Source organism: Monodon monoceros, unplaced genomic scaffold, assembly GCF_005190385.1.
Source record: "Monodon monoceros isolate NGI ecotype Baffin Bay Population unplaced genomic scaffold, NGI_Narwhal_1 Super_Scaffold_18, whole genome shotgun sequence".
Taxonomy (NCBI): domain Eukaryota; kingdom Metazoa; phylum Chordata; class Mammalia; order Artiodactyla; family Monodontidae; genus Monodon; species Monodon monoceros.
The window spans coordinates 169,385,952-169,402,459 of record NW_021703774.1 but is presented as its reverse complement, the minus strand read 5'-3'; the positions used below and the strand labels follow the sequence as shown (position 1 = coordinate 169,402,459).

General features: G+C 48.8%; 1 protein-coding gene across 5 annotated transcripts in view; it reads left to right on the top strand.

Moving 5' to 3' along the window:
* Positions 1-16,508, top strand: part of FHAD1 (forkhead associated phosphopeptide binding domain 1) — a 138,504-nt gene that overhangs the window by 66,292 nt on the left and 55,704 nt on the right. For 4 of the 5 annotated variants that reach the window (XR_003794370.1, XM_029227943.1, XM_029227944.1 and 1 more), the window contains exons 8-14: positions 3,214-3,344; positions 5,598-5,687; positions 6,716-6,820; positions 10,351-10,458; positions 13,207-13,290; positions 14,316-14,468; positions 15,342-15,537. Coding sequence is in view for 4 of the 5 variants with exons in the window: in XM_029227943.1 (XP_029083776.1) it covers positions 3,214-3,344; positions 5,598-5,687; positions 6,716-6,820; positions 10,351-10,458; positions 13,207-13,290; positions 14,316-14,468; positions 15,342-15,537 (867 nt within the window). In the remaining variant the exon portion in view is untranslated. The remainder of the gene's footprint in view (positions 1-3,213; positions 3,345-5,597; positions 5,688-6,715; positions 6,821-10,350; positions 10,459-13,206; positions 13,291-14,315; positions 14,469-15,341; positions 15,538-16,508) is intronic. The other variant, XM_029227942.1, reaches the window with a different exon arrangement.

Here is a 16,508-nt window from a genome sequence, read left to right as displayed (position 1 = left end):
GGGCTTGGGTGGGGAGAGGGGCAGCCAACGCACAGCTGTGGCTGAGCTTCGATTCCCTGGATTCCTTCATTCCTTCAACATGTTTATTGAGCACCTACTAGGTGTCAGGCCCCGTTCCAGGCTCTGGGGAGGGAGAGCCAAGCAAGACAGTCAGATTCCTGTACTCACAGACTTGGGAGGGGGTGACAGACAATAAAAGTAAACGGATGAATAAACAAGCCCACTTCAGAGAGCAGTGGTGCTGTGGAGAAAATAAACTGTGTGTCGTGGTGGCCAGTGCTTCAAGGGGGGAGGCCAAGGGAGAACAGCTTAGTGGGTATGCAACCATGGAACTCAGGTGGGGCTTGAACCCGTGGGCTGGGACTCGAACCCAGTCAGAACCCACTATCTTTTAATCGAGATCTCACATCTGGTCTCGGGACTTAATAAAGCTCAGGTTCTTTATGTCTCATCGCAGAAAGAATTCAGTGAGAGACAAAGTAAGAAATGGATTTATTTAGAGAGAAACACTCCACAGACAGAGCGTGGGCCATCTCAGAAGGCTAGAGGCCCCCAAATATGGGGCGGTTAGTTTTTATGGGCTGGGTAATTTCATAGCCTAATGAGTGGGAGGATTATGAGAACTCTAATATTTTGGGGAAGGGGTGGGGATTTCCAGGAATTGGGCCACCGCCCACTTTTTTTTTTTTTTTTTTTTTTTTTTTTTTTTTTTTGTGGCCTGTCCCATTGCGGAGCACGGGCTCCGGACACGCAGGCTCAGAGGCCATGGCTCACAGGCCCAGCCGCTCCGCGGCATGTGGGATCTTCCAGGACCGGGTCACGAACCCGTGTCCCCTGCATCTGCAGGCGGACTCTCAACCACTGCGCCACCAGGGAAGCCCCACCACCCACTTTTCAACCTTTACGGTCAACCTCGGAACTGTCCTGGTGCTGGTGGGTGTGTCATTTCGCTAATGTATTACAGTGAGCCTGTAATGAGGCTCAAGTTCCACTGGAAGTCGAATCTTACGCCCCCTCGGACCTAGCTGATTCTAACCAGTTTATGTTGTATCCTCAACGGCTACGCCCTTCTTTTAGAGCGGACCTGTTTCAGGTGGGCAAGGACAAACCAAGGGCAAGTGAGGCTGCATGGAGTGCACAAGGGATTGTGGGGCTGGGCAGGGTCGGGGGGTCTGGGTTTTTATTCTAAGGGTGTTGGGAATCCAGTGGAGTTTTTTAAGCAGAAACTGACATGTCTAGAGACCTGAAGAGGGTGGGACCACTCACATACGAGGGGAGGGAGAGAAGCAGGTGACAGGGAGGAGGCAGCGAGCCTCGGAGGGGCACATCACTCTTAAAGCAGCCAGCGCGTGGCAGGAAACATACCCACAGCTGTAAAAGCCAGGCACAGCGCTGAGTCGCACGTGAATCACCATCTCCATGAATCTGCGCTTTTCTTCTGCCTCACTCTGCAACTTAATCACCCCCGCACCCCCTGCTGCCCCCAGGTCTCTGCTTATGCTCCGCCCTAACTTGGGATGTCCTCAGATATTTTCTGAGAGCCTCCCCCAGGCTAGGTGCTGTTCTGGGCACCAGGAATGTTAAGGATGAACTCGCTGGTCCTCACCCTCCTCCCGTATGGCGGCCAGTCAAACCTCATCCAAGCATCAAGCCTGTCTCAGATCCCACTTTCCCCAATCAGGGAGTCGGGACAGACCTGGGTTGGGATAACGCTTGAGATGAGCTGGACCCACTCAAAGTGTGGCAAACCCCAGAGGGATTTCCAAGTAACTTAACCGTGTCCTGGAGGCAAAGCTCATTTTTAAAATGAAATTCTGGAGCATTTTGTTCTTTATTTCATATACATTCTTGATTGACACCTACCAATGAAACTGGGCCTAATGTTCTTCCAAGAAAAGAACCGTATGAGATAACCCAATACCACTGCATTTATGCACCCTTCTTCCCACTTTTATTCAAAATGATACTGCAATGCAAGAGGGAAGAGATATGGGGACATATGTATATGCATAACTGATTCACTTTGTTATAAAGCAGAAACTAACACACCCTTGTAAAGCAGTTATACTCCAATAAAGATGTTTAAAAAAAGATACTACAGTAATGGAGTAGTTATCTATTGCTGCATAACAAGTTACCCCAAAATGTAATGGATAAAACCCCAACCAATATTTATTATCTCACCCAGTTTCTGTAGTTCAGGAATTTGAGGGGGGGGTGACTTTGAGTTCTCATGAGTTGCAGTCAAGATGTCGGCTGGGGCATCAGTCATGTCATCTAAAGCCTCAGGGAGCGCCGGAGGATCCCCCTTCAGAAAGGCTGCTCATGTGGCTTTTGGCTGGAGGCCTTAGTCCCTCAGCACACATGCTTCTCTCTAGGGCTGCTTGAGTGTCCTCACAACACGGCAGTTGGCTTCCCCCAGAGTGAGTGATTCAGGAGAGAGCAAAGAGGAGGCCACAGTGTCTTTTATGACCCAGCCTGGGAGGAAACATTCCGTCATTTCCACAGTATCATATTGGTTACCCATGTCAGCCCTATTCAGGGTGGGAGGGGCTACACAGGGCATGAATCCTAGGCGGCAGGGACCATTGGGGCCATTTTGGAAGCTGGCTGCCGAGAAACATAATAGGTGCCATGTAACAAACATAATTTAGCCACTTTGTGTGCTTGGGACATACCGTCTCATTTGACCCTTACAATAACTCTGTGCGGGACAGAGAGTGGGAGGTGAAAGAGCTTGTCCAAGACCACCAAGCTAATAAGTGGTAGAGAGGGGTCCAACCAACCAGCCCATCAACAGTGTCCAGCAGTGCCCTCTGCCACAAGCCCGTCTCCTGGCCTCTGGAGAAGAATTCCTGGACCTTCCCTGTGCTGCGCCTTTGTTCCCCAGGCCCATGGTATGGCCTCTCCTCCTGGCTTCACCTGGCCTGTGCCCACAAGGGGCCCCCAAAGGCTTCTTCTCTCACTGGTGCTGACTGCCCCTCATTCTCACTGAAGCCTCAAACCATGTTCCGTGGACTTTGCTCTCATTCCCATTCCTGCTCTGGGACCCTTGGAAAAAGCCTCCCCAGTTCTAGGCGGGCACCGGTGGTGGCCCGGGCTTGGAAGGTCTTGTCCGAACGTTGGCTGACAGCCATGGTGTTGCCCATAATCCTTCCTGACTCTTTGACCTCCATGAGTTTTTTGTTTTGGTTTGGTTTGGTTTTTTTACAGAGATGGTGTCATCTTTGCAAAGAGATGTGTTAGTAAAGGATGATCAAGTTCAACAACTAAAACAGGAGGTGAAGCAACTAAAGAGTGAGAACAAAGAAAAGGATCACCAGCTCCAAGCCCTCAGCTCCAGAGTGAGTGTCGGGTCATCAGCAAATTGTAGCTGCGAAAAGCAGACACAGTGGAGTCACATGACACACGGTGGTGAGATGAGGCCAGTGCCCAGGGGCACAGGGAGGGTAGCTGCTGGGCAGGTGGTCAACTTCTCTGCAGCTTTTCAAAGTACAGCGTGTATGTGGCTCAGAATAAGCATAATATATATTCAAATCCAGCAAACATTTTCTAACCCCTATTATAAATTAGTTTGTTTGCTCCCAGCAACAAACACACCTATTAGCATATACTGCCATTGCAAAGTTTAATATTAAACAGAATATGATCTCTCTGTGAGCAAGGATGACCACACGGCTGCATCATGGTCCCAGCACCACTGGTTCTCATAATTGCCTTCAAAGCAGAATGTTTGAAGATCCAGGTGCAAACACGCAGACTCTCATTTCTTCCTTAGACTTTAGTGTGTAGAATTTCTCTATGGAAAATGAACGTGGTAGGCAAGCAAAGAGCTTTTTACATGTAACTTTGACTATTTGCAAATCTTGCCTTCAATGCTAACTTCAGAATCCTGGCTCTATAGGATAAGATTTCTCAGTATTTGTATGATGTGTCTGTTTCTGTGAGTCAAGGTAAAACCTCAAAGCTTTCATCTCAGGTGGCAACTCAGAGATTCCCAGCGGCTACCCGATAGCTAGGTCTGCATGGGGGTGGGGTGAGAACAGATCTTGAGGTTCCAAGGAAAAGGCACAATAAGTAATACCTGGTACGTAGTACCACACCCAGTTTGGAGCTGGTGAAAGGCACTGCATGAGCTTTGGGATCAGACAGACCAGGGTCCAATCCCAGAGCTTTCTTTGATTGTAACTTATTTGGCCTCCATTTCCCCACCTGTGAAATGGAGATGACAAAATCGTTTTCTGAGAAGTGGGAGGCTGGTTTTAGTTGTGCTCATCTGCCTCTTCCCCGGGTCAGCTGCCTGGCCAAGCCCTCTGCATTCGTTTCTCCCAAGCAGAGTGTCTTCCCACACATGTGCTATAGCTGTTTTATGTGGTGTGTGTGTGTGTGTGTGTGTGTGTGTGTGTGTGTGTGTGTGTTGGGGACGGGAAGGGGATGCAGAGCTGGTGCTAAGTAGAAGGAATACGCAAAGACAGCACCTGCTTGGCTCTTCTGCCTCCTGAAGTGCATTTGGATGATTTATGTCCCCATTTCCCCTTCCTCATCGACCTTGGAATGAGGTCCCTTCTCCTCTAGCCTGTGCTGGCCAATAGCACAAGGGCTCGTCACCACCAAGGGTACTGCTCTCGTGAACATTTGAGATGCCTTTTTTTTAATGACATACATCATGTGTGTTAATTTTAGAAAAATAAGTAGATGACATTGAAAAGAAAAAATAAAAAGAGAGGAGAGGAAATGCTACCTTGAGAAATCAGTGTTAATATTTTCATGTATGTTCTTCCAGTCTTGTTTCTATATATTGCCTAGAAATCAATCAATCATTTTATAGTGAATTTATACAATGCACATTTTTTAAATTTTTAAATACTTACTATTTTCCCGTGCTAATAAATCAACGCTCTTATCATTGGTCTTAAAAGCTACATACTTTCTCCTGGATGTACCCAGTGTTATAAAGTGGTCTGCTGTTACAAACAACACTTGGGTTGTTTCCTCTTTTTTTTTTTCTTCCACTGTTACTGACAATTCTGTGAAGAGCATCCTTGAAACTACAGATTTACTTATTTCTCCAGCCATTGTCCTTAAGGTACATTCCTAAAGTGGGAATTGCTGGGTCAAAAGAAGGCACATCCATCCTTATGCCCTTAATGCCTGTTGCCGAGCCGCCCTCGGGAAAGACAGCTCCGTTTACCCCTCCACACCAGTCGGGGCAGTTGTGTCTTTGAGATGCAACCTGCACAAAAGCCCTAAGATGGACCCGGGCTCACTGGTTCCGCCCCCTCCACCCTCACCAGTCACAGAGTGAAAACATCCCAATTCCTGCACCCTAAGTACCCAGACTCTACAATGCTGCATTTCCCCTGCAGTGAAGTTTGCTGGTTTTTGAAGAGGAATTTAGACGCTCTATTTCTCAGAACTCATGAGAGGGGTGAACTGGAAACGACTGCAGGATCCCGTGCTCCCATCACACAAATGGTCTCGCCTCTCAGAATTCAGAGGTGTGATTGGGTTATACAGCAGGAAACACTCCTGGGCATGAACACAGGGACTTGGGAGCCCCAGCCAAGCCCCCGTGGCCTTGTCCTTTTTCTCCACAGTGCTCAGTGCTGAAAGAAGAGTTACAGAAGGAAGATGCCCAGAATGAGCACTGGGAAGCCCAGGAGAAAGAGTTAAAACTCTGCAAAACCGTGCGTTGAACCTCCTCAACCCTAGGTGTCCACTGAAAGCCTACATTGTGACCTTCAGGGTTTTGGAGGGGTTCCGTGGCCCATTAGCTAGCACAAGCTCTGGGGCTTTCCGGGTGTTTGTCTGTTAATGTAGTCTCATAATTCTTTGATTTGCTAGCCTCAAAGAGATGGGTGAAAAGACCATGGAAAACATACTCTCCCCAGATTTTCTGGGCAGTTGGCTCAAGGCCCCTCATCAGATTTTCCCCTGGGTAAAGGGAAGAGTGTGGCCACCACATGCTGCTAGAAATTCACCGTGGTCCCTACCCCTGGACCTGTGATGCCCAGACTTTCATGATCCACTGTCACAAGTTTCATCACAGCCCTGAGCACTGTTACTAACACAACTCTTCTTTACGTATTTTTACTTAAATACATTCAATTTTACACCAATTCATAAAAACAAAATAAAAAGCAAATGTATCACTGGCCTTGTATGGAAGGTGAACATAAAAATTCATACAATGAAAAGATGACCACTAAATGTAAATGTTCACCCCCTGTACCAGCCGAACCCTCGTGCACATCACCAGGCATACGTTTTCCATCCGTTGGGAAGGACGGTGCCTGGGACAGGGGCAGGAGACGTGTGCTCTTCTCTATGTCAGGAGCACACCTCTCTGCCTCAAATGAGAAAAAAGAAAAATTTCATTGTTCTTTTCTTCCAAACTGTGCCCATTTGTGTCTTCCAAACAGCCCTTATTTAGATTGAACTCAAAAATATACCCCAAGGAAAGAGATTCTAATGAGTGGATAGGTATCTTGTACTGTTTAATCCAGGATCCATGCTGATCTTCAAAAGAAACTCAAAATTTCCCTCACCCAGCACTTTCATTGCATCCGTTGAAAGAAAGTCTACTTTGCCTTAAAGATGTAGAATTGGCCCCCAAGGGAAGGAATTAAGCGAATCCCAGACTAGGTTTCTGCCTTAATGAACTGGATGAAATGAGTGATGAAGTTGACTTCCCTGTTGTTGGAACTCTTTTCAGCAAATCCATGACATGGAGAAAGAAATGAAGAAGCTCAGGGAGGAGCTGAAAAGGAGCAGTACTGAGCAGAGTTTGATCTCTAAGACGCTACGGGAAAAGAGCAAGGTATGGCGGGGACAGGTCGGCCTGGCAACCACTCTGGGGCAAGCACTCCACCTGCATCATCTCTGTTAATCCTCACAATGACCCCATGCGGTCTATACTGGTGTTAACCCCACTTTACAGTCGGGAAAACTGAGGCTCACAGAGGTGAAGGAAGTTAACCAAGTTCACTTGCATAAAGTAGTTGTGGCAGAACTTGAATCCAGGTCTGCCTGACTCCAAAGCCCCTGTGTGTAACCACTACCCTAGACTGCCTTCAAATCTTAATTGTGAAATTATCTAAGAAAGAATTGATCCATTCAATCAAGTTTGCCAATGATGTTGTTCCAACTTTAAATTCTCATATTGATTTTTTTTGTCTTTTTGTTCCATCAGTCATTGAGAATGTTTTTAAAAATCTCAACATGTTTGTAATTTGTGTGTTTCTTCTTTTAATATTAACGATTTTTGCTTTATATATTTTGAGGCTGTGTTACTAGGTGCATATAAATTTAGAATCCTAATACTTCCTGTAGAACAAAACTTTTGATCAGCGTGAAATGTCCCTTTTCAACTCTAGTAGTGTTTCTCCCTTAATGTCTTCTTTGTCATTTAGCTTCATTACTGGCTTTCTGTTGGTTAGAGTTTTCATAGCATATCTTTTTCATACTTTCTCTGTCAATTTTTGTCTTAAGTTTTAGACATATGCCTTCCAAATAGCGTATCGTTTTTACAAAATCCAGTTTGACAATCTTTGACTTTTAGTCCATTTATATTATGTAATTACTCATGTGCTGGGGTTTAAATCTACCTTAATGCTCAGTACCAGTTGTACCATCTGTGCTATATTCCTTTTTCTCTCCTTTCTTGCCTCCTTCTGAGTGGATGGTTTTCTCTCATTCCACTTTCCCCCTCTATTAGCTTGGAAATATTTCACTTTTTTTACTATTCTTTTAGTAATAGTAAGACAATAGCATTCATCCTTGACTCACCAAAATCACACATTAATTAAGTTTTTCACTCTTCTACTATTCTCTTAGTAGTCATCCTAAAGACTACAATACTCATTCTTAACTTACCAAGAGGCAATAGTAGTTGATAATTACGCCCTTCTCCTTGACAGTGCAATGAGTTTCAAACACCTTAACTTCACTTACCTCCTCCAGATTTATAAGCCATTGCTGTCATTTTCTAAACTCCTCTTGATAGTTAAAACCCCAAAAGACATTATTAGTGTTTTTCTATAGTCAGTATCATATCCACACATTACCCTTACTGTTGCTTGTCTTTTCTGCCTCTCTGATCATCCATCTGCGTTCATTTTTCTTGTGTCTGAAGAATACCCTTTAGTGTTTTCCCTCACTGTGGCTCTGCTGATGACAAATTCTCAGATGTGCCTGTGTGTCTGTCTGGAGATGTATATTTAACCTTCATTCTTAAAACACATTTGACTGCGTATTGAATTCTACAATGGCAATTCTTTTCTTTCAGCACATTAGAGATAGCATTAGATATGTCACTATTGTCTCGTGGCTCCTATTATTTCTAGTTAGAAGTCATCTGTAAGCCTAACTGTTGTACCTTTGCATAATCTGTCTTTTTCTCCGGTTGCTTTTAAGATTGTCTTTTCCCTTCATTTCCAGCAGTTTTTTTTATGGTTTATCTAGGTGTGGATTCATTTTTGTTTACCTCGTTCAGAGTTCGTAGGGGCTTCTTGAATCCCTGGCTTGGTGTTTTGCCTTCGTTCAGGTGCTTGGGCTCTGTACCCCATAGGCAGTGGGGAGCTACTAAGGCTTCTGAACAAGGGACTGATGCAATGACATTCGTGGACAGTAATAAGGGTGAAAATGATAGTTACAATTTCTCATGTACTAGGCATTACCCCGAACATTTCATCTCTTCATCTTCACAGCAGCGCTGTGACCTAGAAATCATCCTCCCCATTTTACAGATGAGGAAGTCAAGGCTACTAGTTACTAGTACAGGAACTAGCCCAACTGCACAGTCGGTTTTGTCTGACTCCGGGTTCGTCGGACTTCAGTTACCCTGGCGTAGCAAACAGCCACATGCTACCGTTTACACTGAAATTAATCAAAATTAAATAAAATTTTAAATTCAGCTCCTCCGTCACACCAGCCACGTTTCGAGTGCTCGATACGCAGATGTGGCTGGTGGCTGCCGTATTAGATAGCACAGCCTCGCTCAGAGTACCTGTATCGTTGCAGAAAGTTCTGTTGGACAGAGCTGCCTTACAGCTGGGTAACTCTCACAGTACCGTTAAGATTGCACTGGAAGAAACTGAACTAGAGGCGAGGAGGCCAGTTGTCACAGGCCAGCTTGCATGTGAGAGGGATTGGAGGACAGGCGTGAGACCAGCGAGTGTGAGAGAGGGAGCAGGGCGGCCGCTGAAGGTGACTCTGAGGCTTGGGGATGGGAATGGGGGCCGTTCATGGAGAACACAGATAAGGGCAGAGTCCAAGGTTGGACTTGGCTTTTGCAGCATATGAAAAAGGCTGCTGAAATAGAAGTCAGAGCGTGTTTAGACCTGGGAGAAAACTAAGGCCCAGAGAGGTTAGGTGACTTTTCCAAGGTAACAGAGCTGAGAGGCTCTTCCACTGCACCACAATACTCAGAAGAAAGCTCTTAAGGGCTTTTCTGGGCCTTTTATTACATCCCTGTGATCCCCCTCTTCAGATCCCTAATAAACAGCCTGTGAATTGGTTTCAGCACAGAATCTTTCCATTTATTTACGAGAGTTTGCCTCATTTCCTGTTAGTGCCAGAGCCCAGGGCTCAGCAGGTGCGTCCAAGAATTGAGCAGCTGCGAGGCCTACACTGGCCAGCAAAGGGTAGCGTGGAGCATTCCCAAGCTTATCGCGCGTTGACTGTTACCCAGGCAAGGGGGGGAAAGTAGGCCAGCTTCTCCACTTTTAAACGCCTTCCTTTGCAGGCTGCAATTCTTAACAGACATTGCTTTAGCAAGCCTGCAGAGAGGTTTCCACCAGTGAGGGTGCTCAAAGTGGTAACGACAAATAGTCATGATAATAAACCCAATAATAACATTTCCAAGTACCCATCACGAGTTATTAGAACGAGACTGTTCGGCGGACATTCCCGTCCACCTTTCATAGGTTACAACAGTACTTAACACACTCACAGAGCCCTTAAGCACTATTCCAAACACTGAATCCCCACAATAACTCTGTGCAGTGGTACTGCTATCATCATCCCCATTTGACAGATGAGGACGCCGAGGCACGGAGCAGTGAAATAACTTTCCCAGGGTCGTACGGCTTGTTAGGGACCGAGCTGGGATTGGAGTCCGCGGTAGAACATAGCTGAGCCCAGGGTGCAGAGCTCGACCCTTTCCTGTAGGGAGCGACTCCCTGTGAGTTTGCCTCCACCCCGTGCGTGCCTGTGACCCGTGCCACTGTGCTGCAGCTGTCCCTACCCCTCAGGGACTCCCCCACTGCCATTAGCCCCCCCAGAAGAGTTTCCCCAGAGGGCATGATGGTCACATTAGCAGCAAAGCCCACGCTTTCATCATCCTTTCAGGTTGAAGAGAAGCTTCAGGAGGATTCCAGAAGGAAATTGCTTCAGCTGCAAGAAATGGGGAGCAGAGAAAACCTCATTAAAGCCAATTTGGAAAGGGCAGTAGGTCAGGTAGGCACGCTGCAGAGCCGCTTCACGGGCCCGTGCTCTCCACGGAACCCCGCACCCAAGCGGCCGGCAGGGATGAGAGAGGAGGAAGACGGCCTGGTTCAGTTCACCCGCTTATCTCAGGGGCAGGGCTTTGTGCGGTTTCCGCGTCCCCAGTGGACGTCACTAAAGAGGCTTTTCCTTCTGGGAAGCTGCCCACTCCAGTGTCTGCTGTTGCCTGGGACCCTGACCAAGCAGCCGGTCCCAGCTCAAGACCCGCCCCCGTGAACCAGCTGTGCGCTTCCCTCTTGAGAAGGGTTTGAGCTCTTGAGCCCAGTGGTGTTTCTAGCACTTTCTCCTTCACATTTTTTGTCCTGACATTTACAGCGATCTTTCTGCCTCTGGGCCCCCAAACAGATGCTACAGTCAGTGTCCCCAGGGAAATGCCACATTTCTTTTTGTTTGTTTGTTTGTTTTGTTTTGTTTTGTTTTGTTTTGTTTGGCCAAACTGCGTGGCTTGCAGGATTTTAGTTCCCCGACCAGGGATGGAACCCGTACCCCCTGCAGTGGAAGCACGGAGTCTTAACCACTGGAGCGCCAGGGAAGTCCTGCCACTTTTCTTAATAAATTAAAACCCAGAATACCACGGCTTATGCCAGATGGAGATGGGCAGGGTGGGGAGAGGGCCATTTCCCAGGGCTCTGACCCAAGATGGCCCAGTGGCCCTTCCTCTTACACGTGGCACAGACATGAGGGCCAGAACATGCAAACGAGCCTTCACCAGAGGCTAAGGGAGAGCAAACGAGAAGCCAAGATGGGGCACTGGCCCTCCAGAACACGGCCCACCGAGGGCAGCCCATCTTGGACCCCTCCACAAGGCATCCTCTCCTGGCAGCCACGGCTCCAGGGGGACCAAGAACGTTTTGCGCGCATGTGTTTGTGCTTTTCTCTTTCTGGGGGAGTGAGTCCACCTCGTCACTCACTGGATTCTCAGAAGCATCTGTAAACCACCAAAAAGGGTTAGGGACCACAATCCTTAAAGGAGCCCTCCATCCCACCCAGCCCAGCTCCCAAAGCCCTGCCGTTTGGTAGCATCCAAGTCTGAACCATCAGTGTGACCAGAATTTTTCCCACGCGCTGAACTTCAGAGGCACCCACAAGTTAAATGATGATGCTGACCCTCAGGCGGGTTTTAAAGCCTCTTCAACCAATTTCCACACCATCACCCCTGGTGTCCTTTCTCCTTCAGGGTGCTGATCCCTCAGCAAGGCAGAGAGCCCGCCAGTCTGGGCTTCCCTCTATGCACCTGGGCTACCCCTCACCTTGCTGGCACTCTGCACCCACGGCGCACACCTGCTTTGAGGGCATGATCTGCGCCACTGGCCGAGGGCCTGGTCATGGCTCTGACCAGGGGTCATCCAGGAAGACCCTCAGAGACACTGAGATTCCTCCAAGTCTAGACTCGAGAGAGAAAGGACGAACGAGCCTTCTCTGCGCTGCCTGGGCTTTCCTGCTTCACCCCCTTGTCTCCACAGCCCACTCCCGGCCTGAGGTCCTGCCCTTCCCCAGGCCAGTGACCACAGGACTCAGCCCATCGTCCAGCAGGACCTGTCCCTCCCTACCCCCACCCCCCCGCCAAGCAGTCCCGTAGGGCGCCTCTGGTGGTAATGCGGGCCATCGTCCACAGGGCCCTCTCTACATAGCCTCTTCCTTGGGCGAGCTAGGACCCTCCCTTGGCCATGAAACCAGCAGACGACACAGAGTCCCTCCAATAACCCATCTGGCTTCCGGCAGGATGACTGCAGAGGTGTCCTTAGGAGAGTCACAATTCCTTTGCTTGGCTTCCCAGAGCTCCCTGGTGTGCAGCAGACTCTTGTGTCTTGGGACCTGTGGACGTTCTCATTGATTCAGTGGCCCTTATGGTCCTTCAGGGCTCTGTTATAGAGCCTTTCATGACCACATTTTGCCAGTGAGCCAAAAACCCAGGCCAAGGGCCATCGTGTTGGTAAATTTCCAGAGAAACTTGGGCTTCTTTGCTGTTCAGGTCTCATGAGCCTGGGGCATCTTGAACTCGTCATTCTCGAAGCCCTGATTTAATTTAACTGCGTTGTTTCATCATCCATAATATGAAGACACCAGCACCAGGGAGGCACTCATTAAAAACTGGCTGAACTGAAGTAGAGGACTTGGAACATCTGACCTGACAGACGTTTCTGTTATAAGCATTCGATGAACATGTACTGAGTGCCTGCTGTGTGCCAAGCACTGCACCAGGCTCCGGGGACCTGGAGAGGAATACAGGAGACGTCGTCTTCAGGACACAAGGTCTAAGTCACAAAACGGCAGCAGGCAGCACCTCCTTCTCTCCCCAGGCGCCCTTGCTGATTATACGCGTTACTCAGGCTGACAGCCTCGATATTTATCTCACAGCCTGCTGCCAACGCAGCAATTGCGGAAGAGCGCTCCTGGCCCTGGACTTCCCACTGGATAATCTTCCGAGAGCCCGAGACGTGTGTGTGTGCTGACCATGTGCGTCGGCTAGGTTAGGCGGGCACACCTGAAAAGTCATTAGAGCCTGCTGTCCCCCTGTCTTGTGTGGGCACTGCCCCTTCCGGTGAGAGGTGAAGGTGTTAATTACCCATAATGACCACTAAAGGCGTGCAGAGCCTTCTCACCGATTTCTCCCAGACCCAGCGATGGAGGCGCCTCCCCCACCCTTGCGGCTGCAGCTGCACCGCTCACCTCATCCCCTTCCCTTTCTTTGTGCTGCAGCTGGAGCTTTTCAGAAGTCAGGTCATCAAGGCCACCTATGGACGCGTGAAACCGTTCCAGGACAAACCCGTCTCCGATCAGCAGGTTCGTCTCTCTTCCCTGCTTTCTCCTTCAGGGACCCGGGACTCCAGACACTGGGAGCATATGTTTCTGTTTTTTGTTGGTGGCACATATTTTTCACACTGTTGCCACACCATAAAGATTTGTTATGATTTTCTGGGGCTTCCTGGCTTTTAAAGTAAAAGCCAGTTAAACTCCCTTGCAGTGTTTCTGTGAAAATCAAATTAAACCACCCAGGACCGTGTCTGGTCTCCAGACCTGCACGGTTAACCTCTGTTAGTCCCGCGAGGAAAGGGGCGGCCTCAGCATGGACGGTGCGTCCTCGCTCGCTCGTTCCTTCTGAAGAGGCATATGGCAGTGAGGATGGGCCTCTGGCTGTAACGATTGCCTTATTATTCTTCCGTTTATCCTCTCCAACCCTGGGTGTCAGCGCGCGGGTCAAAAGATCACACCACGGGCTTCTCTTGGAGAACATCCTTTTTAGGGGCCCACAGCATCAGGCTCAGCGTGATGAGTCACTCCCAGAATGCAGAAGAATCTAGAACACACTCGTGGCCACATGACAGGCCTTTGGCTCTTAAAAACCATCTCTGATCCTGGGAAACATGCCCTGGTGACAGAGCCGACATCCACCCTCCAGAGCCATCGCCAAAACATGCCAGGACCTCCCTCCTCTGAGTTTAAGCTGAAGCCCTCCAGGTCCTCTCCCCCCAGAGCCACCCTGCATTTTAATTTATTTATTTATGGCTGTGTTGGGTCTTCATTTCTGTGCAAGGGCTCTCTCCAGCTGCGGCGATCAGGGGCCACTCTTCATCGCGGTGCGCAGGCCTCTCACTATCGCGGCCTCTCTTGTTGCGGAGCACAGGCTCCGGACGCGCAGGCTCAGCGGCCATGGCTCACGGGCCCAGTTGCTCCGCGGCATGTGGGATCTTCCCGGACCGGGGCGCAAACCCGCGTCCCCTGCATCGGCAGGCGGACTCCCAACCACTGCGCCACCAGGGAAGCCCCACCCTGCATTTTAAATCTTTTTTTTTTCTTTTTCTCACCAGTTAATAGAGAAGATCACCAGGGTCACAGAGGACAATATCAACTTTCGGCAGAAAAAGCGGACCCTGCAGAAGGAGACCCAGCTCAGCAGCTGCGAACAGGAGGAAATGACAGAGAACATCGTGAAGCTGAAGACATCCTTAGACAGTTGCCAGGTGCCCCCTTCTCCATTTCTCAGATGTCCCCTGTGTCTCATTTTTGTGCTCCTTGTTCAGGAAATTGTCCAGCTCTGCTTTTAGTCCACCTTTTCTCTTGTTGGAGAAATCTGTTTGGGATCAGAAAGAAAAGGACCTCCAGAAATGCCTCCCAGGTGAACTTGGTGTGGCCAAGGAGAAGCTGCCCGACACACTCCAAGCATTGCCTTTGGGAGGCCCCAGACCCCGAGGAAAAAAACAGCCCCGTGTTATTTCCAGAGAAACCAAAGAAACATTCTGCTCTTTATTTGCATTCTTCTTTTCTGTCCCAGCAGCGGAAGGCTGCTCTTAGCCTTGTTGCCTTTGACTTTGGAGGAGATGGGACCAGAGGGTCTGGCAGAGCCCCCACTCCGTGGCCCCCACGCAGGGATCCAGCTTATCCCATCAGGCAGCTGCTTCTGCTTTCTCTGGAAATACGCAGCTACTATTTGGGGAGTCTGTGCAAGTGTTGGCTTGTCAGCACTCTTTCAAATCAGGAAGCCGCACTTTATGACCAGCTTGTGTGTTCATCTCAGCAGGAATTCTGTAGCCAGATTTGGTTCTCGTTTCAGCCAAATCGTCCTTGGCAATTTGGCTTTGGAATTGCCTATACCTAAACAAAGGGTCTCTTTGACCATCCAGAGTCCAAATTAGAGTGCACATGAAATAAAAGCTGCCTCCTTCCTTCCGCCCCCCCAAAAAACGCAAGTAGAACTGGGCCGTCGCAGGGCGGCCAACATACGGCGCTGCCTGCTTCACGGGCACGTCAGGAACACTGCTCTTCGTGGGTCACAACCGTCAGGTGCTATTTCTGGCGATGGTGCCCGGGCTCCTCACGACCTCATCTCTTTCCAGGCGTGCATGAAAATGTCTTGCTGTAGCGATGACCTGAAGAAGGAGGTCGACCTCCTGCAGCGCCTGCAGGTGAGCCCACCTGTCTCAGGGCTCCAGAAGGTGGCGCTGGACATCTTGCGCCTGTCACTGTCCTGGCTGGAGGAAACGGAGCATCTCCTCCACGAGGTGGGGATCCAGTTCTCCAGCTCCGACAAAGGTGATTGCAACTCTTTTCTCACATAGTTGCATGACTGAAATATTGCGCTGAATCTGATCACGATGGGACATCTGTTGAGGGAGGCTTCTTAGGTATGTGGCCAAGTGTTCCCTTCTCCAGACTTCACTTTGCTTCACCACTTGAGAAGCAGTGTTCCTGGAAAAAAGTACACAAGTGAGACGTGATCACTGGGGAAAAATGAGACGCAACAGAGGCAAAAGGAAAAATCGAAATTATGCTAAATCTTCTCTCTCAGAAGTAACCATATATATACATACATATAGCAGAGACTTCTTTAGAGCAGTTTTATGTTCATGGCAAAATTGAGAGGATGATACAGAGATTTCCCAGGTACGCCCTGTCCCCACTCATACACAGCCTCCCCCATTATCAACATCAGCACCAGAGAGGTACAGTTGTTAGAACTGATGACCCTACATTGATGGATCATGATCACCCAACGTCCATGGTTTACATTAGGTTCACTCTTTTCTTTTAATTTTCATTTTACTGGAGTGTAGTTGATTTACGATGCTGTGTAGGGTTCACTCTTGGTGTTGTACATCCTATGGGTTTGGGCTTGGACAAATGTGTGATGACATGTATCCACCATTATAATGTCACACAGAATCGTTTCACTGCCCTGGCCTTTCTCGCCTTCTGAGATGGCCCACGCTCTGTCTGTGGAGTGTGTTTCTCTCTAAATAGATCCACTTCTTACCTATCACTTTGGCTGTCACTGAATTCTTTCTGCGATGAGACATCAACAACCTGAGCTTCATTAAGTCCTGAAACCAGCAGGTCCACCAATAATGAGGCCAACCCCAGAGAGGACCCAGAGGTCTTGTAAATCACGATGCTCCACCGGGAAGATGGTCCAGTTCTGAAGGTGCCTTTGACCCCAAATCTACTGCCATAAGCAGAAGCCAGGGAGCACGGTGGGGGATGTGGTTCAGATCAGACCATCTCTG